Below are 19,384 nucleotides of genomic sequence, written 5' to 3' on the forward strand. Positions count from 1 at the left end.
AGTACTAGTTTCTTCCACAGATCTTTGCAGGCGTTTTCTTTAAGGCATCTGCCCATCTTATAAGGGTTAGTTTACTTAAAAACAGGCAATATAATCTGTAATCCACCTATCCAGGCCCTGTAAACACAATGCCATGAAAAGTTAAAAACTGAGGGCCCTATTTTCAGCCCCTCTGTTTTTGGAACCAGCTGTCTTCCCTCAGGAACCTTCATGTTATTTAGACAACACGTAACCATCCAATTAAGACCAGCTGAGGGTGCCAGTGTAAATTCATAGATTAAGTATTAACAAGCTTTATTTCTGGCATGTGCTAGGTGGATGTGGTCTAATGTGGTACTCACTAGCCACACGTGGCTATTTAAATTTTATCAAAATTAAATAACGTTAAAAATTCAGTTCCTTAGTCACAGTATCCATGTTTCAAGCACTCAGTAACAGCTACATATTGGACAGCACAGATATGTAACAGTTCCATCAATGTAAAAAGTTCCACTGGAGAGCACTGTTGCAGATAGAACTAAGAGAAATATAGATTCTGGCGTTTTCTTTGAATTGCTGCAAGAGACCATCTTACTTCCCCCTGAAGTAAATAAAGCCCTTTGGAGACCATTGCTCTGATGCTGCATGTTCTTGATACTTTAAGTGGTGTTGTGATTTCATAAAACATTAACTCTGTGTATCTTTTTATAGATATTAATGAATGCTCCCTGAGTGACAATCTCTGTAGAAATGGAAAATGTGTAAACATGATTGGAACTTATCAGTGCTCCTGCAATGCTGGGTACCAGGCCACGCCAGACCGGCAGGGCTGTACAGGTAAGGGTAGACCAGGCAGGTCTGGAAGTTGTATTTCTCAAGTCAGTCGAGGAATGCTTCTGGCACGGGATATATAGTGACGCCGATGGGAGTCCTTTGTCCTAAAAGCAAATCTAAGAATGGGGGCAGATGCCATGGTTTGGTGGTTTTGCAGAGGAACCTTTGGTTTTATAATAAGAAACATCCTATATTTCTCTATATATTTCATCCTATATGGTATATCTGAGTTCTTTAATCTTAGGTTACAGGAGCTGAATGTCAAATGAAATGCTGTCTAAAAGGAAGTGAGAGGAACTAAGAAAGGCTAATGTTACAATGATCAATCAACATGAAAAATCCAAAGTCACTGGAGCATTGTCTGTTTAAGAAGAAGTAGAAAAACTCTCTCTTTTTTTTTTAAGGCAGTATCTCTGACAAGTAACGTGGTGGCAATGTTTTTACAGATATTGACGAATGTATGATAATGAACGGAGGCTGTGACACCCAGTGCACTAATGCAGAAGGAAGCTATGAATGTAGCTGCAGTGAAGGTTATGCCCTGATGCCAGATGGGAGGTCGTGTGCAGGTACAGGAAGGAAAATACACAGACTTTGTACATCTGGTTAATCTTATCTTACAAATCTGGCTCCACATATTTTGTGTGGAACTGGATGGAAAAAAATGCATGAGCTTAATAAAAGTCATCCTTGTTTTTCATTTGATTTTGATTTTGTATCATCAGATATTGATGAATGTGAAAATAATCCTGATATCTGTGATGGTGGGCAGTGTACCAACATTCCTGGAGAGTATCGCTGTCTGTGTTATGATGGCTTCATGGCTTCAATGGACATGAAGACATGCATTGGTGGGTACCATAAGAACAGGATAAATATTTATGTACAGTGTGCACACACACACACACGCGTGCACCTAAGAAGAAAAGGCTTTTTTGGTTATTTTTAAAATTCAAACCATTGTATTAGAAGATGTGAAAGCCAAAAAGGAAGAATTATTTGAAAAAAAAATCCTTAAAGACAATATATTTATCTGTAATACTGTGTCCTGCAAATACATTATATTTTAAACGTTATTTGTGTATCTCATTAGTATGCTATTCAGTTTAAAAGATAGCTTTTGAATTACTAGAATAAACAAGTATTAACCAAGGTGTTGAAAATCAATTTCCTAGACGTGAATGAATGTGACTTAAATTCAAACATCTGCATGTTTGGGGAATGTGAGAACACCAAGGGATCCTTCATTTGCCACTGTCAGCTGGGATATTCAGTAAAGAAGGGGACCACGGGATGCACAGGTAGGTCTCAAGCTTGTATCCCCTGTGTTTCAGCTTCTTATATTTCAGAGGTTAACCTTCAGCATCATTTGTTCCCTGGAATTTCTTGTACTTTCACCCACACCAGGTTGTGACAGTTATGTGATGAGTAACTGGCCCAGAGCATGTGTGATGCGTTTGTCTCTTCTCTGTGGTAGATGAGCACGGTCTCCGCTACCAAGCCGCAGACCTGGCTGCGTGCTTGGTCACGGAGTGGGAGAATGGGTGTGGAATCTGGCCCCCATGGTTCTGATGTGCTCCTGATAGCTCTTGGGGCAGCGTTCACTTTCTCCTGCCCAAACAGGAGATATACGTAAGGAAGAAGCACCAAAAGACCTGGAGGAATCCCAGGTGTTTGCTGAGTTTTACAGTTCTTTTAAACTAACAAAAATTAATCTAAAACTTATATTTAGACTCTTTTCCTTCCTTTCTTTCCCCATCTTTTTCTCTGCTCTTCCCTCCTCTCTTTCCATTTGCTGTTGCCTTCTCTTCTCCCTGCCCAAATTTCCTCTCTTCGCTTTTTTTCTTTGTTCACCCCATTCATTTTATCTCTTATTCCTGTTCTCTACTAAATAGTTTTAGCCTTTTGAAGGGCGGATGGGGGTTGAACTCCCAGGGTCAATGCTTTGGGCCAAATGTCCATCATTGCTCAAGGCTTTAGTGTGGTATTTTGCTCAGGCCAGGTGGTGGGTGACTTAGACTGCAGCCTAGGCCTTAAGCTGACACCTCCAGGAAAGAGCAAGTAATGAAAGAAGAACTCTGCATGTTCATATGTATGTGTACCACATACACAGACACTATATACATAATACTGATAAAAGCATCTGGTCATTTTCCAGAAAACATTTCCAGTGATTATTTTTATATATTCTGGCTGGCAGTTTCTTTCAGGGAAGGCCTTGTTTGATTTGGATCATGAACTTCCAAATCCTGTTGGAGTCTAAACATATTAAAAATAAAAGTGACGTTAATGTTTTCTCTGTGTTTACTTTAAAATTTTGCCTATACAGAAATCTCTTGGAAGTAGAATTAACTAGGTTGTATCTTATCTTCATATTAACTACGGTTTCTCAGATGTGGATGAGTGTGAAATTGGTGCCCACAACTGTGACATGCATGCCTCATGTCTAAACGTCCCAGGAAGCTTCAAATGTAGCTGCAGAGAAGGCTGGGTTGGAAATGGCATCAAATGTATTGGTGAGTATTTTGCAAATGTAAATAACCTTCGCTAAGACACAGAATCCCTAGAGGCTCTTCTTTGCACAGTTGTTAACCTACATACTTAAATAGGAACATGCCTCTTAGTTTCATTTATTCTCTTGAAAATTAAAGGCTGTCTTTCGTTGCAAGATAATTCTTGCCTAAGAGTTTCCTTTAACTTTGGTATAAATGATCAAATTACAACAGTATGCCTTGGCATCTGCTTTTTAATGTGGTGTTGTTCAGTAAAAATTATTTGATGTGCAGCCAGAAATCCAAACAGCTGTAGGATGAAACATGACTAATATATTTTTCCAGTTTTTTCATAGAGTAACAGTGAGATTTAAAACCCAGTGAAATAAATGAAGGGAATGAAACGATTTTTTTCAGATAACCTAGGTCTATAGTAAGTGGTCAATACCAGCTTCTTAATAGAAAATAGAATTCTTCTTCCAGAGAAATCTAAATGTCTTGGATTCCAAGAAGCCAGATTAGAAGGAGAATGTGAAGGCAGTTGCCATTCTCCAAGTTTTATAGTTCTTGACCAAAGTCTAATAAGTCCTTTATAGCTGTGAGGCAAGGAACTGGATTTTACCCTTGATGTCATTCATAGTGCTGCTTGGTACGTTCAGTGTTTTATGTGCCTCAACAATAAGGCATGTTGCAACTCGTAAAAATTATCCAGGTCTATCTAAAATACAAATTAAAGCAAGCAAAACCGACCTCCCCATGATTACTCATTAAAACCTGATAAGCCTGCAGCAAGAATTAAAGGATAATTTTAAGATCTCTTATTAATAATATTAGTTAATTTGAATGTACTTTCTTACCTACTCAATTGTTTTATACTTGTCAAATGTTTATGAGCTGACTCCAGAATTTGAGTTAACATAGTTTTTAAATAACTTTGCTAAGGAAGGTTCTCTCACGGTGTCACTAAGTCCACTAGCTACCCACTTGAGTCCAGCCATTTCTCTATCATTAATCTCACAACTTTTCAGCTATATCCCCATTCCCAGTTTTCTAGTCCCATTTGTTTACTGTTTTTCCCTCCTCTAGCCTCTCTTTTTTTGTGCTTCTTGTCCATCTATCACTCTGGCCAGCTATCGAAAAATAGCCTGCCGCTAATACAAAAGATTTAACCATGTCCAGGCACCTCTACTCCAAAATGGCATCCAAATCCCTCCACTCCTTTCCATCTCCATCCCCCTGCTCTCATCACAACCGTTCTCTCTCTCAATCTGCCCCCCACCCCAGCCCTTTCTCTCCGTTAGCTGCTAAAAGAACCTCCTCATATGTTGGCTTACTCCCTCTCTGGTCCTCCCGCAATCCATTCTCCACATTGCAGCCAGGTAGATTTTTTAAACCATGGATCTGATTTCTTCACAATTGTCATCATAATCCATTGAATTTAGGATAAACTTCAGCTTCCTTCACATGGTTTACAAGACCCTATGGCATCTTCCCACTATCTCTCCAGCTTCACTTTCCTTCATCCTTGGTCTCCTACATTGTTCTTTGTCACTCTAACCTCCTTTAATTTTTGTCACATCAAAGCTCTTTTCCTTCTCAGTGTTTTCATACGTGCTGTTCCCTCTGCAAGGAAGACCCATCCCTACTTCTGTTCGCAGGTCAACTCTTGCTCATCCTTCAGATGCGAAGTTAACTGAAAATGACTTCCTCAGTGGAGCTTTCCTAATTCCTGCAATCCAAATTAGACACCCTTCTTATTTCCTTATACCTTGTAACTTTTCTTCATGGTACATGTATGACAGTATTAAATTTAATTGAATTCTCTGTGTTTAACATCTGTCTTTTCCACTAGACTAGGGGTTCCATGAGGTCAAGAATCATATCTTGGTTTCCTCATCTATAAAATGAACTTGAAAATTCTATGGTAATTTTCCTGCTCTGAAATTCAGTATTATCTTGAAAATTGACCCCTTTTTTAGTGATAAGGTAGCCAATGATAAAATTCACCCTCGGTAGAAATCGGAAAGAAATCTAGGCCTGGTTTTCTTTTAAACATTATAATTCTAGTTGATTAGACAGCTCACAAAATGCTTGAACTAATTATTTTGGCCCATGTTTGTAGCATGAACACTTTGGATCATAGGTCTGAGGTCTTAGAAAATTATATAGAACTGCAACTTGACCAGTAAACTAAAATACATTCCATTTGGCCAGTTTGGGGCCAGTTTACATTTAAATTAAGACAAATGAAAATCTTCCTGGGTGTTTAAATATTCCATTTTCATTTCTGAACTTTATTGCTATGTTCTCTTGACATGCAGATCTGGACGAATGTTCTAATGGAACCCACCAGTGCAGCATAAATGCTCAGTGTGTCAATACCCCAGGCTCCTACCGCTGTGCCTGCTCCGAAGGGTTCACTGGAGATGGATTTACCTGCTCAGGTGGGTGAGGTCCTGATTTTCATGCAACACTCTGTATGTTTTCATCATCAGAAGAAGACTGTAGTTAAAGGAGGCTGAAATCACTACCTCTGTTTTTACACTTGACTTAAGGTGAATATGTATCTTTTGCTTACATTAAACACAAAAACCTGGAAAATTTTTAAAATAATGGCATTTATTACTATCATGTACTCTTAGTGACTGTCATTTCCTTTTATTCATTAATTAACATAATGGTCAAAAATACAGGCTCTGAGTCAGACCATCTGGATCCAGATCTTGCCTGTGCTGCTTACTGGCCATATAGCCTTAAGTGAATGACTTAACCTGTGTGTCCTTAGTTTCTCCATTTTGAAATGGACATGGTGGTAATAATAATAATAAATACTATTTCCCTTTTTCTTTTATATCATTGAATGAATGACATGTTGGGAAAACTATACAGCTTCTTAAAATAAAATCTGTGACCTACCCAATCACTGCTATTTATTGTGTTTATCAAAATCTCAGTTTATCACATGGTATTGAAAGGATTAAATGGAATAATACAAGTAAAGAGCTTAGAAACATGCATCATAAGAGCTTAATGAATGTGAGTAAATTCACTCTGCATTCCTTGAGGATAAAACATCCACTTATTATATTCACGTAAAAGACTAGATCATCTTGCTGGACATAAAGAATGATACTTTTAAGCTTGAGAGATAGGTGTTTCTCAGTTGAATTTCAGTGCACACTTTAAACCCCAAATTAAAAGATAGTTTTTTCTAATTAGTGACATCAAAAACACAGACTTACAGTTTTCTAATGCCTCTTTAAGAAAACATGTTTATTCAGTTGTAAAGCTTCCTTACTTTTAAACCTTGGGTACTGCATCTTTCTTAGCATGTCTCTGCACCGTGGTGTGAGGGCAGGGGCATGGCTTTGGTATCAGACACAGCTGGACCTAGACCCTGGCTCAGCCGCAGACTAGATCACTGTGACTCCCAGGCATCAGTCGCCTCCTCTTAGCCTCGGGTTCTTCCTCTTGTAAACCTCACAGGGTTGGTGAACTAAGTGAAAACATGAACGTCAGGCAGCTAGCACACTCCTTGGCAAATGTTAGGCCCTAAATATAAGAATATTTTAATGAGATTATAATGGCATGAAAGAAACTTTCCTCACTCCCTTAGAGTGTCCCTTACTTGCTTAAAAATACTTGAACTAGTGAAAAAGTTGTTCATTTTAATACTGTAATGTTTTCAAATGAATTAACACCATTTTAAGATTAATTCCAATGTTCTTGGTTATATCTAAATGATGTTGGTGTAACACAGATGCATCAAATTAGCATTAAAGAGAACTGAGACAGATGTGAGAGACACCTCGTTCCTCCTGTTTATCATAATGGAATTGAATGTTAGGGCATAAACAGCTCTGCTATCAAGTTGTATACCCTTATTTAGGTGTATATGGATAATTGTTGTTTGATGTTAATGAGCACTAACTCAAGCCAGTGAGACTGGTTTAGTTATAGAGCAAAGAAAAAAATGTCATGAGATTTGGAACTTAATAGAGATGTAATTTGCTCCTTCAACAGATGTTGATGAGTGTGCAGAAAACATAAATCTCTGTGAGAATGGACAATGCCTCAACGTCCCGGGTGCATATCGCTGCGAGTGTGAGATGGGCTTCACTCCAGCCTCAGACAGCAGATCCTGCCAAGGTGGGTCACCAGGATTCCAACTCATTTCCAAGTTGGATCAACTACAACAAATGAAACCACAAAAAGGGCTGAACAGGCTCCACCTGGAAGCAGAATACACAGCACATGCTGCACACATAAAAGTCATTTGTTTAAGCATGGATTATTTTGCCGAATGAATAATGATGAAGGTGGCTTTCATCTCTTATGAAGTTTTCCTGGCCAAGAGCCAAGAGTTGGAACTTCGGCTTAGTCGTTTTTTTTTTTTTAACTATTTCTTTTTTTATCACTAAATGAATGAAATGTGGATAAACCGTTCAGCTTTTAAAATATATTGTGTACCTCAATCACTGCTATTTAATGTGTTTATCAAAATCTAAGTAGCTCATTTTTGGCATTACCTTTATGCTTTAGTCAACTGTCTGTATGTCTGGGACTGGAAGTCCTCTTCAGGGACTCATCAAGAACTACACCTTTTGCTTAATAGTCATGTCTCCTGCCTCTAAGTTATGACATCACCTACTTTCCTAGAAATGGGACTTCGTGACTAGTGTGATATCTTTCCAAGAAAAAGAATTTGGATTTTCTTTTACATTAGAGACTCAATTCACATTACATAGAGTTTGGGCCATCATTGTGTTCATAAAAGTACGTGAAAATGTAAATAAAGGAGAAGGATTGAAAACAATTCATATGCCATAAGGTTTTAACAAAATTAGTGATTCATAGAAAACCTTAAAAAAAAACTCAGGCTAACTGCTAGCAAAGATTATAAAATGAAACCAGATTATAGGCTTTCCCTACATGAGTATCTAATCGAATGAACAGAAATAGTAAATGCCAGCGTGCGCGCGCACACACACACACACACACACACACACACACACACACTTCACCAGCATCAACCAAACAAAAATTATGCAATCTGGGGTAGCTTGGAGTAGAGCCTGACTCTGCCCCACCACCAGAAGTGTCACTGAAGAAAGAAAGTGTGCCTAAAAGATCATGGCAATTTCCATAAATATCTACCAATTTGAAGAGAATCAGAATGAGAGAATGAATAGTAGGCTCTGGGAAGATGATATTAGAAACTGAAAGTATTCATGCTTCTACTTTGACCTGCTAGGTTGGGCAGAACCTAAACCATTTTATACAAGGCATCTGTAGAATGAGCTTTATTTTTTTCCTAGTCCTGGTTCCTTCTAAGCATTGAAGTCAATTAGTAGAAACTGTGAGTCAATGTGTTTATGGAATTACATGATTTATTACCCACATCAGCTTGACAAGAATTGGTGGGAAAAGGGACAAGTTAGCAATAGCCAGACACATTTGCCAACATAAAATTTCAAAATTAATCCTTTATACATAAGACAGCATTTCCCTCTCATAATTCTGTTCCATTATTTGTGGCCTAGGGTCTTCCAAAACTTCTTGCAGAACCTCCCTCAAGGTGATGCTAAATAGTTTCTGTTTACTGTGCTTCCTTCTCATGTTGGCTTTCCCAAAATATATTGTTTCCATGGAGAGAAATCCCAGTTGCCAGGGCACCTGAGAGTGGCACACATGTAGCTCACCCTTTGCTCCATTTAACCAGATGCCAACTTTTGAGATCCACAAAATGCAATTCCATGGTTCTGCCTGTTTCTCTATGGTTTTGTCTTCTCTCTTTCTATGAGATCTGGCACATTTAGACAGTTTATCCTGAATTTATTACTTTAATTCCTTGATATTTTCCCATCTTATTATAAATTGATGCCCCTTTGAATTGATCCTCTAAACAACATTTTCCACTCAGCATCTACCTCTAATCATAAATTCTCAGAATTTCTATAGAGTTTAAAAAACTGCTGGAGTTGGCCATTTCCCAGTATTCTTCACCAAAATGGGAAGGTACAGAACCTGCAAGAACCTCCTCAGGGACAGGTTAGGACTCCATCAGATGGAGTAAACCCAGATACAGAGCATTTAGTATGATTTCCGAAGAGAGAGCAGGGGCCAGGTTCACCAACAAAGAGCACACAGAGCCCAGTGGAGGTCCTCCCATCCGTATTTCTCCTCTTCCCCCACCTTATGAAACTCTGGGCCACAGAATAGAAGCTATAATGAAACCCATACCCCAAGCTGTCTTCCAAAGAAAGCCCAAATCAAAAAAGAAGGGAGGATGTCGAGAAGCTCCATCTAAACTGTATCTCAGAGTACAGTTGACACTTGAATAACATGGGGGCTAGGGACACTTACCCTCAGCATGGGGAGAAATCTGTGTATAACTTGTAGTCGGCCCTCAGTGTTCACAGTTCTCTGCATTAGTGGTTCCATGTCCACACATTTAACCAACTGCAGATAGTGTAGTTGCACTACATACGCTGTAGTATTTACTATTGAAAAAAATCCATGTATAAGTAGACCTGCACAGTTCAAATGTATGTTGTTCAAGCATCAACTGTATATAAAACTCTTGAAAGAGCTGACCAAGTAATGTGTAAACAAACTGAAACAACAGCAACTGTGCAGGTGTTCTATGGAAACAACAACAACAAAAAAAGCATACAAAAAGCAGATAATCAATCCAGAGTAGAGGAAAACTACTTAAGGAACAAGAGCAAATTTCGCATAGGTATATTGTACCTCAGATAACCTTAATAAAAACATATGATTGAACAAGTTCAAAGTGATTATAAAAACAGAAAAAAAAGACAAAAAGAGATACTGCAGAGTTAAGGGAAACAAAAAACGTGGACCAGTGCAGCAAAATAAGAGAACAATTAAATAGACACAGCAAAGAACAGAGGAGATGAAAATGTAATTACTACCATAGAGAATGGACGTGAGATAATCACAGTGAAAAAAAGGGGGGAGAGGATAAATTAACACTATTAGAGAAAAGACAAAGACCATAAACTTAAGTATAATGGGTGTTTCTGAAGTGAAGAGTCCCTAAAAATTGAATAGAAAAAAAGTATTAAACAACCAAACATTTTCCTGAAATAGAAGAAGGAACTGAATATACAGAAAGAAGTAAATCATTTTTATTTAACCTTATTGAATTTGTCAACTTAAGTAATAGAGATTCTTCAAACTGCAGATAGAAAAGGCAAGTCATGAACAAAACAAACATTCAGTACCAACACACATTAGAATGCTGCCCTCACAGTTATAAGGACACATGTGACAAGAAAGCTATACCTCAGAGTTAGTTAATTATAAAGACAATAGACAGGGCTTCCCCGGTGGCACAGTGGTTAAGAATCCTCCTGCCAGTGCAGGGGACACGGGTTCGAGCCCTGGTCCGGGAAGATTTCGCATGCCAAGGAGCAACTCAGCCAGTTGCACCAGCAACTGAGCCTGTACTCTAGAGCCCACGCGCCACAACTGCTGAAGCCCGCGCACCACAACTGCTGAAGCCCTCGCGCCTAGAGCCCATGCTTTGCAACAAGAGAGGCCACCGCAATGAGAAGCCTACACACCGCAACGAAGAGTAACCCCTGCTCACCGCAACTAGAGAAAGCCTGCGCGCAGCAATGAAGACCCAACACAGTCAAAAATAAATAAATAAAATAAATAAATTTATTTTTAAAAAAAAGACAATAGACATATCCTGACAAGTGAAATAATTCAGAAACAAACCACCTGTGGGATCTCCCTTCTTGTCTTGGGCAAAACAAAAACAAAAACAAAAAAAACACACAACTTATCAGCAATGAAAAACAGCCAATCAAGAAGTAAATGGAGAAGTGACAATAAAAACATTATTGTTTCCTTTAAAGAATTAGTACTAAATGCTGTAGAGATTATGGTAAATGCCATGAACATTTAAAAAGTGAAAATAATATGAATAACAAAAATGAGTTGGAAGCATATATGGATGCTAATTGTTAATCATCATTGTATAGAATCCATTAATACTGTCTTAAAATTGTGTTTGAATTTTAACATAAAGCCAAAAGATGATACAGTTTTAGTGTTTTCATCAATTCTTACCATTAGAAAGCATTTTAGAAGATACTGAGATAATGAAAAATTGATCTGATGCATGGAAATTGTTTCAGCTTTACTCTCTGTGAATATGCACTGAGAAATATCAATGTTTGGAATGGTGTTCATCCAATTACAATGATAATTCTGGATAGAAGCATTTTTGAGTGATTTTTGTTCTTGCTATCTTATTTTCTGTGTTTCCTATCTTTTCTGTTTCCTATCACCACTTTTCTGTATTGTTCAAATTTCTGAATATGCATCAATTTTATAAAAACAAGGCAGTATTCTCTTAAAATACCTTATTCCACGCAACTTTTACGTTATTTAAATGGAAGTTATTTCTAATAAAGTTCACTTAAAAGTAAAATGCATATGCAGAAGGCTGATAATACAATTCCACTTCAATTTATAGATTAACACAACTCAATTATAAACTAACTTAATGAGTCTTTACTGATTTATATAAAAAGAATAACTTTGTTTATTGCCCCAACACAAGTAAAGAAAACTTTACACATCAATTGAACTTCTAGACACAATTTGAACTATACTTTAAATATAAGATAGTTGCAATGCTTTATTTTGACAATCATAAATGACCAAAAGACCCATTTATACTTAAGATATAACTGTCTCAAGACAGCATTTTAGAATGACTTGTCTAGTCTAGCCTAAAATGGCATGCCTGGTCTGCATTCTCAGGATATGAGGTAATTTGTGTACAAAAATGTCCATCCTCTTCCTATGAGTAGAAATACAGATTACTTCTACAGCTGTACAGGCACACTATGCCTTCATTTTCATACGAATGAGGAGTAATAACTTCTTGTTTATTTTGGGTTAAAGCTTCATGGAAGACTTTCATAAACTGAATTTATGATTTCAGTCCAATAGAGATATCTTAATGAGATTTGGAGGAATGTGGGGCAATGGATGATCTTATTACACACTACTGGGAAAAAACAACTTTCCCTGTTTATAACTGACTTTATTATAACAGATCAGATTACATAACAAGAAAGAAGTTTAAAAAATTGAACTTAAATAATTTAAAAGATATATTTAATATTTAAAATATTTATGTTGTATATTTTGTATGTTGTAGATGTTTATAAAACATCTGTTTTCACTTAATTATTATAATCTTTGAATTTGTTTTTATCTTTAATTTTTTACAATCTTATTCCTTTAACACGTTCATATTTAATTTCTAAAAGGTTTTTATGCCCTAGGCCAATTTTTTTCTGAAGTATTTTACAGGTCAAGACAGTAAAATACTATCAATAAAATAAGATAATATTCTTTCATATTTCTGACCCATATAAACATTAGTTGCTTGCCATTTATGTGACATCTTTGGTCAAAGAAAAAGAAAATTTTTTGCTGCATAAAAACATCTGAGGAGATAGAATAATTTATTAATGTCATACAGTAAATCTAAATGTCTTTGTAATCAAGAGATTACTATTTTTTTTAATCTCCAGATATCGATGAATGCTCCTTCCAAAATATTTGTGTCTTTGGAACATGTAATAATTTGCCTGGAATGTTTCATTGTATCTGTGATGATGGTTACGAATTGGACAGAACCGGAGGGAACTGTACAGGTATGGCCAGTTAAGGGCTTAATTGTGTTCTTATTAGTTGAAATGAACATTTTGTGCTAGATATAGAAGTTCCTCAAATTTCTGCTTAGCCTGCTATGCCTTGGGCTATGCATTTTTTTGAAAAAGAAAATTACATTCTGATACATTTATTGTTTTATTATTTTTTTATTAATTTTTATTGGAGTATGGTTGCTTTACAATGTTGTGTTAGCCTCCACCACACAACAAAATGAATCAGCCATACACATACAGATATCCCCTCCCTTTTGGACTTCCCTCCCATTTAGGTTACCACAGTGCATTAGGTAGAGCTCCCTGTGCTAATACAGTATGTTCCCATCAGTTGTCTATTTTATACATAGTGTCAATAATATATATGTGTCAATCCCAGTCTCCCAATTCCTCACACCCCACCCCTTTCCCCCTTGGCTGATACATTTATTTTTAACTATTGAATGGATCCATTGTAATATAAACAACTTAATATTAAATATACAACACGAAATTAGTATTTCTTTGTATGTATTTGTGATGTCCACATATATGTACAAATATATAATACATATGTTTAAGTTTAATTAAACAAACAGTGATAAAATGTTTCTCTTCAGAATTGCAACCTTTCATTATAATTTATTTATTAAGGATATTAAATGATATCATCATGAATACTGTGTGACTGATCTATGGAAACTGCTTTAGGTGTATACAAGTATTTCATTTTTATTTCATTGTTCTGAGTCCCTCCTAAAGATTTTTAGTCTACTGACTTGCAAAATTTCCACCAAATTCTTTGGAACAGCAGTATGCACAAGGAAAGTAAAGATGTTAATGTGGGCATTTTAAATGTGTTTCCTAGATATTGATGAATGTGCGGATCCAATAAACTGTGTGAACGGCCTATGTGTCAACACTCCTGGTCGCTATGAGTGTAACTGTCCACCCGATTTCCAGCTGAACCCCACCGGTGTGGGTTGTGTTGGTAAGCAAAAGCTATATGAAACAAATGATTAGAAGTACATAGAGTTAAATACTCATACTCTCTTGTGATGACCATTTACTACAATTAACTTGAGAACAAAATAGTAGTCCTTTACCTGAAGAAACTCTAGAGAACCAAAATATATGGTCACTTTTATCCTGCTTATCTTCCAAGTCATATTTTGAAACAGGAATTTTTGAGACATCTGCTCCCACTACCTCCTCTCACAGACTTGAGAACCAGGGCCCTAGAGGTGCAGTTATTTGTTCAAGGTCTCAGAGCTTGCACATGGCAAAGCTGAATTCAGCAGTGTCCCGAGTTGCCTGGCTCCCTGTCCAGTACATTGGCCAGGACAGATGTGTTTGAAATGTGGAATCAGTTTTACAAAATGAATATGTTTCAGGTTTATGCATGACAACTGACAGGCAAGCAGTTAATGGCATTTATAGGACCATTTCAGGTGTATATTTTTTCAAAACCAAGAAAATACAGAATAAAATTTGAGTTAGCTATGATTAAATTCCCATTAAAATTTCTAGTAAGGTTGTTTGTGCCTTTTTCTTCTACAAATTATTTTCAAAATGACTTACAAATATAAAAAATTAAAAAGGTTTACTGGATGCATATGGCAGATAACAAGGACTGTTTTTCCTGATACCAAAGGCTAAGAATATGCAAACTCTGTGAACCAGCAGCTCCTCTCTGGGCTTTAGATATCAAATAAAGTAACTTACAGGCCCATACGGAAACATAAGGAAAAATATTCAGTGCCTCATTATTTGCAGTGGCAAGAATTTAGAAGCCATATTTGGAGAGTGGATAGATTGAAAAAGAATCGCAGTTGAATACTGTGGAGTTGACGGATTGGATGTTATAAAGATGGAATGAGGTATACGACAAAATACCATTTATAGAAATTTAAAATTTGCACACGAAAACAAAAATACAATTTTGCAGGAGCAGAGACCAAAAGAATAATATTAAACACATTCATATGGTTGGGTAGGGGATGAGGAATGAGAATGGAGAGCAGGGATAAAAGAGAGAGAATGGGAGGGAAGGAGGAAGGAAGGATGAATGAATACAGCCTAGTAAGAGCAGAACCATGAGTTAACACCTCTGTCTGCACCGGAGTCAGCAACAAAAACAAAACCAAAAACAAAAGAGAAAAGTAAAATAATAAAAAGCTGCCAAAGTGATTATAATGTGCAGCTGGAGATGAAAACTACTTGGTAGACTGTAATAAGGACTTTGGATTTTACTCTGATTGACGTGGGACACCACTGGGAGTGGCCTGGGCTAAGGTAATGCTTCTGAAGGATGACTCCGGCTATGGTGGGGAAAATAGACTATAGTTGGGTCCAGAGATGAGTTAGGAAACAATTGCAATAGTCCAGATGAGGGATGATGGTGGCTTGAACTCAGGTTGTAGTGATTTAGAAGCAGTGGTAAGTCATCAGAGTCCAGATATATTTTGAAAGTAGTGTTGACAGACCTTATTACTGGATTGAATAAGGCATGATAGTAAGGATTCAAAGTTTGACTGCAAGGTATAGGGCCTGAGCAATTAAAAAATTGGAGTTTCCGTTTATTGAAAATGCAGAAGCCTGGGAGAGGATTGGAGCAGGTTTTGTATGTGGAGGAAAGAGTATCAAGTGTTTGATTTTAGACGTGTTAACTCTAAAATACCTTAGATATCTAAGAGGAGAAATCAAATACTAGGCACATGGCAGAAAGATCTGAGTTCAGGGGAGAGGTGAAAGATGGAACCACAAATTTGATAGTATTTAAAGTCATGGAACTAATGAGGTGATCTAGATGGTAATTATGGATAGAGACAAGACAAAGGCTGAGATTCATTGATCTCTTAAGTAGCCTCCCTAAAGTTGTTACAGACTAGCTTTCCCAAAACCTGCAAAACTCAATGTGCAAATTGAAACTAAACTGTGGGAGAGTGGAGATTATGGGGAGGAGAGGAAGGAGATGGCGTTATCAATATTTCAGTGATAGGATACATTGCTTTAAATTAACATATTGGGGGCTTCCCTGGTGGCGCAGTGGTTGAGAATCTGCCTGCTAATGCAGGGGACACGGGTTCGAGCCCTGGTCTGGGAGGATCCCACATGCCGCGGAGCAACTAGGCCCATGAGCCACAACTACTAAGCCTGCGCGTCTGGAGCCTGTGCTCTGCAACGAGAGGCCGCGATACTGAGAGGCACGCGTGCCGCAATAGTGAGAGGCACGCGCACCGTGATGAAGACTGGCCCCCGCTTGCCACAACTAGAGAAAGCCCTCGAACAGAAACGAAGACCCAACACAGCAAAAATAAATTAATTAATTAACTCCTACCCCCAACATCTTCTTTAAAAAAAAAAAAAAAAAAAATTAACATATTGGATTTCACTCCCTTTATTGATAAACTCATGCTATAGATTGATTATAGGAAACATTTTTTGCAATCATATTATTAAAGGTCCAGAATGTCCCACATGAGTAATTGCTTACTATCTTGTTTAGTCCATGATCTATATGGATGTCTAGATGTAGGAAAGTGTAATTTATTTAATTCCTGCAACTCGGTTTTGAAAAAGTTTAAAGCAAGAGATTATTCTGTTCTGGGGATTAATGTACAGAATTTGAATTTCATCATTTGAGTGACCATTCTCCAAAACAGGCATTCTTACTCTGATAAAGACAATTTTAAGTTCCTGTGTTGCCCTGCAGACAATCGAGTGGGCAACTGTTACCTGAAGTTCGGTCCTCGGGGCGACGGGAGTCTCTCCTGCAACACTGAGATTGGGGTGGGCGTCAGCCGCTCCTCCTGTTGCTGCTCTCTGGGGAAGGCCTGGGGGAACCCCTGCGAGACCTGCCCCCCTGTCAATAGCAGTGAGTATGGAACGGAACAAGAGGAAAGAAACACTGGTAGCTGAGCACTAGCTACCATTTTCTTCTGGTGCTAGGGGGTGGGGGAGGTAGTGAGGGTCAAAACTTTGAATCTGGACTACTTTCAATGATTGTACTGAAACCAGCCAAGAGTGTGTCATATAAAAGGAATCTGAATTCCTCTCTTCTTACTGTTTTTCTTGATAATGCTAAAAAGAAAAAACAGTTTTTAACCACAATCCAATATGAATGATGATAATATCAGTTCTCCCTGGTGTCACAGATAAAGACCATTCCTGGTTCTTTTCCACAGTTGTTTTAGTTCAGGTTCATAGGTGAGTTGTATTCCTCAAGTCCAGTCATATTATGTCTTAAATTGAAATGTATGTCCTGATATGAACATAGGTGAAACTTTAGAATTGTTGAGTCTTTTAGTTTTTATTTACTAGCCAAAAGGGTTGTGATATAAATTATCTGAAAATAATCTTTTTCTTTAATTAAAAGCAAATGGGTTTTGTTATTCTACTTTGTATATAATTTATGAAGTAATCATCTTATTTCAAGTAAAATGTAATGTACTTTTTAAAGATAATGTATTTGAAAAGGCACTAAGGAAAATATAGATACACCCCTTAGGATATGCGCTTTGAGCCTGGCAGTTGTTAAGTGCTAATTCACTGTCAGCCTCTTGCACACAGGTATCAAATTTCTTTTTTTCCATTGTTTTGCAGCTGAATATTACACTTTGTGTCCTGGAGGTGAAGGCTTCAGACCTAACCCCATCACAATCATCTTAGAAGGTGAGCATACCTCTAATTGTCACCAGATTTAAACAAGGTAAAGAATTTACTTTAGAGCAAATCTGGTAGAAAAGTTAGTGTGGAACAGTCCCAACAAGATTATTTTGCAAAATTACAGATGGACAATTACCAGTCTGATGAATAACCATTTGTAAATCAGAAAGATTTGACCCATTGCAGTGACCTGATGTGTGATTGTTCTGCAGAGAAACTCTTTTTATAATTATCCGCAACTTTAATCATCCTCAGCTTGCTGTAATTACTCTTCTCAGATTATAGCAAAGTTCCATGACAAAGCCAAGAAAATTCATGGTCAGAATAAACCTCTCATCTAAGTGTGCATTCACGTGGATGTGTGGAAGTCTGCAGGTCTTACAGTATCACACGTTTGAAAGCTCTCATAGTAACTCTTATCTTTCATGATGGTATCTGAGCTGTCTCCCCTTTTGCAGATATTGATGAATGCCAGGAGTTACCAGGTCTCTGCCAGGGTGGAAACTGTATCAACACTTTCGGGAGCTTCCAGTGTGAGTGCCCTCAAGGCTACTACCTCAGTGAGGAAACCCGCATCTGTGAAGGTGAGATAAATTTATACCTAAAAATTATTAGTGCTATTTAAAACAAAATTACTGGTCAGGACTGGAGAAAAAGGGTCCATCTTCAAATTTTATCAAAGGATATGTTGAGACTGGTTCATAGCTTTTTTCTTTTCCTATCAGTGCTGCTAAGTTGTATGATGATAGATAAATTAATTTCCAGATTATTTGCCACAATTTACCATTATTTTTCTCTGAGTAAATGGGTTGGTAATAAGTGGGGGAAGCTGGAATAATATGAAAACATTCAGTATCAAAATAAGTTATTAGTTCAAATACCAATAAGTTATATTTTATATAGAAAAATAGATGTTTCAATGCAACCATTAGGCTAATATTTTCAGTAACTTTTAAATGTTGGACAACATAGTATGAAGCAGTTCAAAGGTTATGCAGATGCCTTTCTTGGTTCCATCCCCAACTTCTCACATGGCGGTGTAATCATCCTTTTAGAGGTCTGTCTCCCCACTAGACTGGGAGCTTCTTGAAGCAAGATCCACATCTATTTCATCTTTATAGCTACAAGTTCTAGCTTACAGTAGAATCTCAGTATTTATTTATGGAATGAATGAATGAATGCTTCTAAAAAATGAACCTTAAACATGTAATGTAATTGTTTCCATTATAACCTTTCTTTTGGAACATGTTAGATAAATGCATCTGGAAGAAATATGATTTAGTAAGGAGAATTACCCAGCAGCTGTGCTACTTCTAGAATCTCTGAATGGGTGCTAATTTGAAAGGAAAGCCTTTTTAATTTTAAAGAAAGAGGCTTTTCTAACTGCATTCAGTTTAAAGTTGACACTAATATTTGGTTTTCAATGACATAAGAGGAAAGTAGCTTTAAAGCAATTCCATTTGACGAATATGAAATTTCAATTAAAAAGTATAGGTGCCATTTAAGTTATTTTTTGCCACTTTGGAATAGTTTATTTTGATCATCTTTATTTTTGAATGTTAGGTTTTTATTCTTCAGAAGGACATGTTTTATATCATGTAAATGCATATTTGGGGGCATTTCCTATGTAATTGCTTTAAATTCTAAATTTTATAAAAATAAGATAAATTCTATAAAAACATGAATTTGGGGAATCAACTATATGCTTTG

At 37.1% G+C, this 19,384-nt stretch overlaps 1 protein-coding gene across 1 annotated transcript in view; it reads left to right on the top strand.

Annotated features, from left to right (window-relative positions):
- FBN2 (fibrillin 2) overlaps positions 1-19,384 on the top strand; it is a 231,966-nt gene that overhangs the window by 168,732 nt on the left and 43,850 nt on the right. The window contains exons 28-39 of the mRNA XM_004279867.3: positions 691-816; positions 1,260-1,382; positions 1,539-1,664; positions 1,989-2,114; positions 3,207-3,329; positions 5,627-5,749; positions 7,329-7,454; positions 12,893-13,015; positions 13,875-13,997; positions 16,722-16,883; positions 17,612-17,680; positions 18,133-18,258. Coding sequence (XP_004279915.1) covers positions 691-816; positions 1,260-1,382; positions 1,539-1,664; positions 1,989-2,114; positions 3,207-3,329; positions 5,627-5,749; positions 7,329-7,454; positions 12,893-13,015; positions 13,875-13,997; positions 16,722-16,883; positions 17,612-17,680; positions 18,133-18,258 — 1,476 coding nt within the window. The remainder of the gene's footprint in view (positions 1-690; positions 817-1,259; positions 1,383-1,538; positions 1,665-1,988; positions 2,115-3,206; positions 3,330-5,626; positions 5,750-7,328; positions 7,455-12,892; positions 13,016-13,874; positions 13,998-16,721; positions 16,884-17,611; positions 17,681-18,132; positions 18,259-19,384) is intronic.

Source organism: Orcinus orca, chromosome 3 (genome assembly GCF_937001465.1).
Source record: "Orcinus orca chromosome 3, mOrcOrc1.1, whole genome shotgun sequence".
Classification (NCBI taxonomy): Eukaryota; Metazoa; Chordata; class Mammalia; order Artiodactyla; family Delphinidae; genus Orcinus; species Orcinus orca.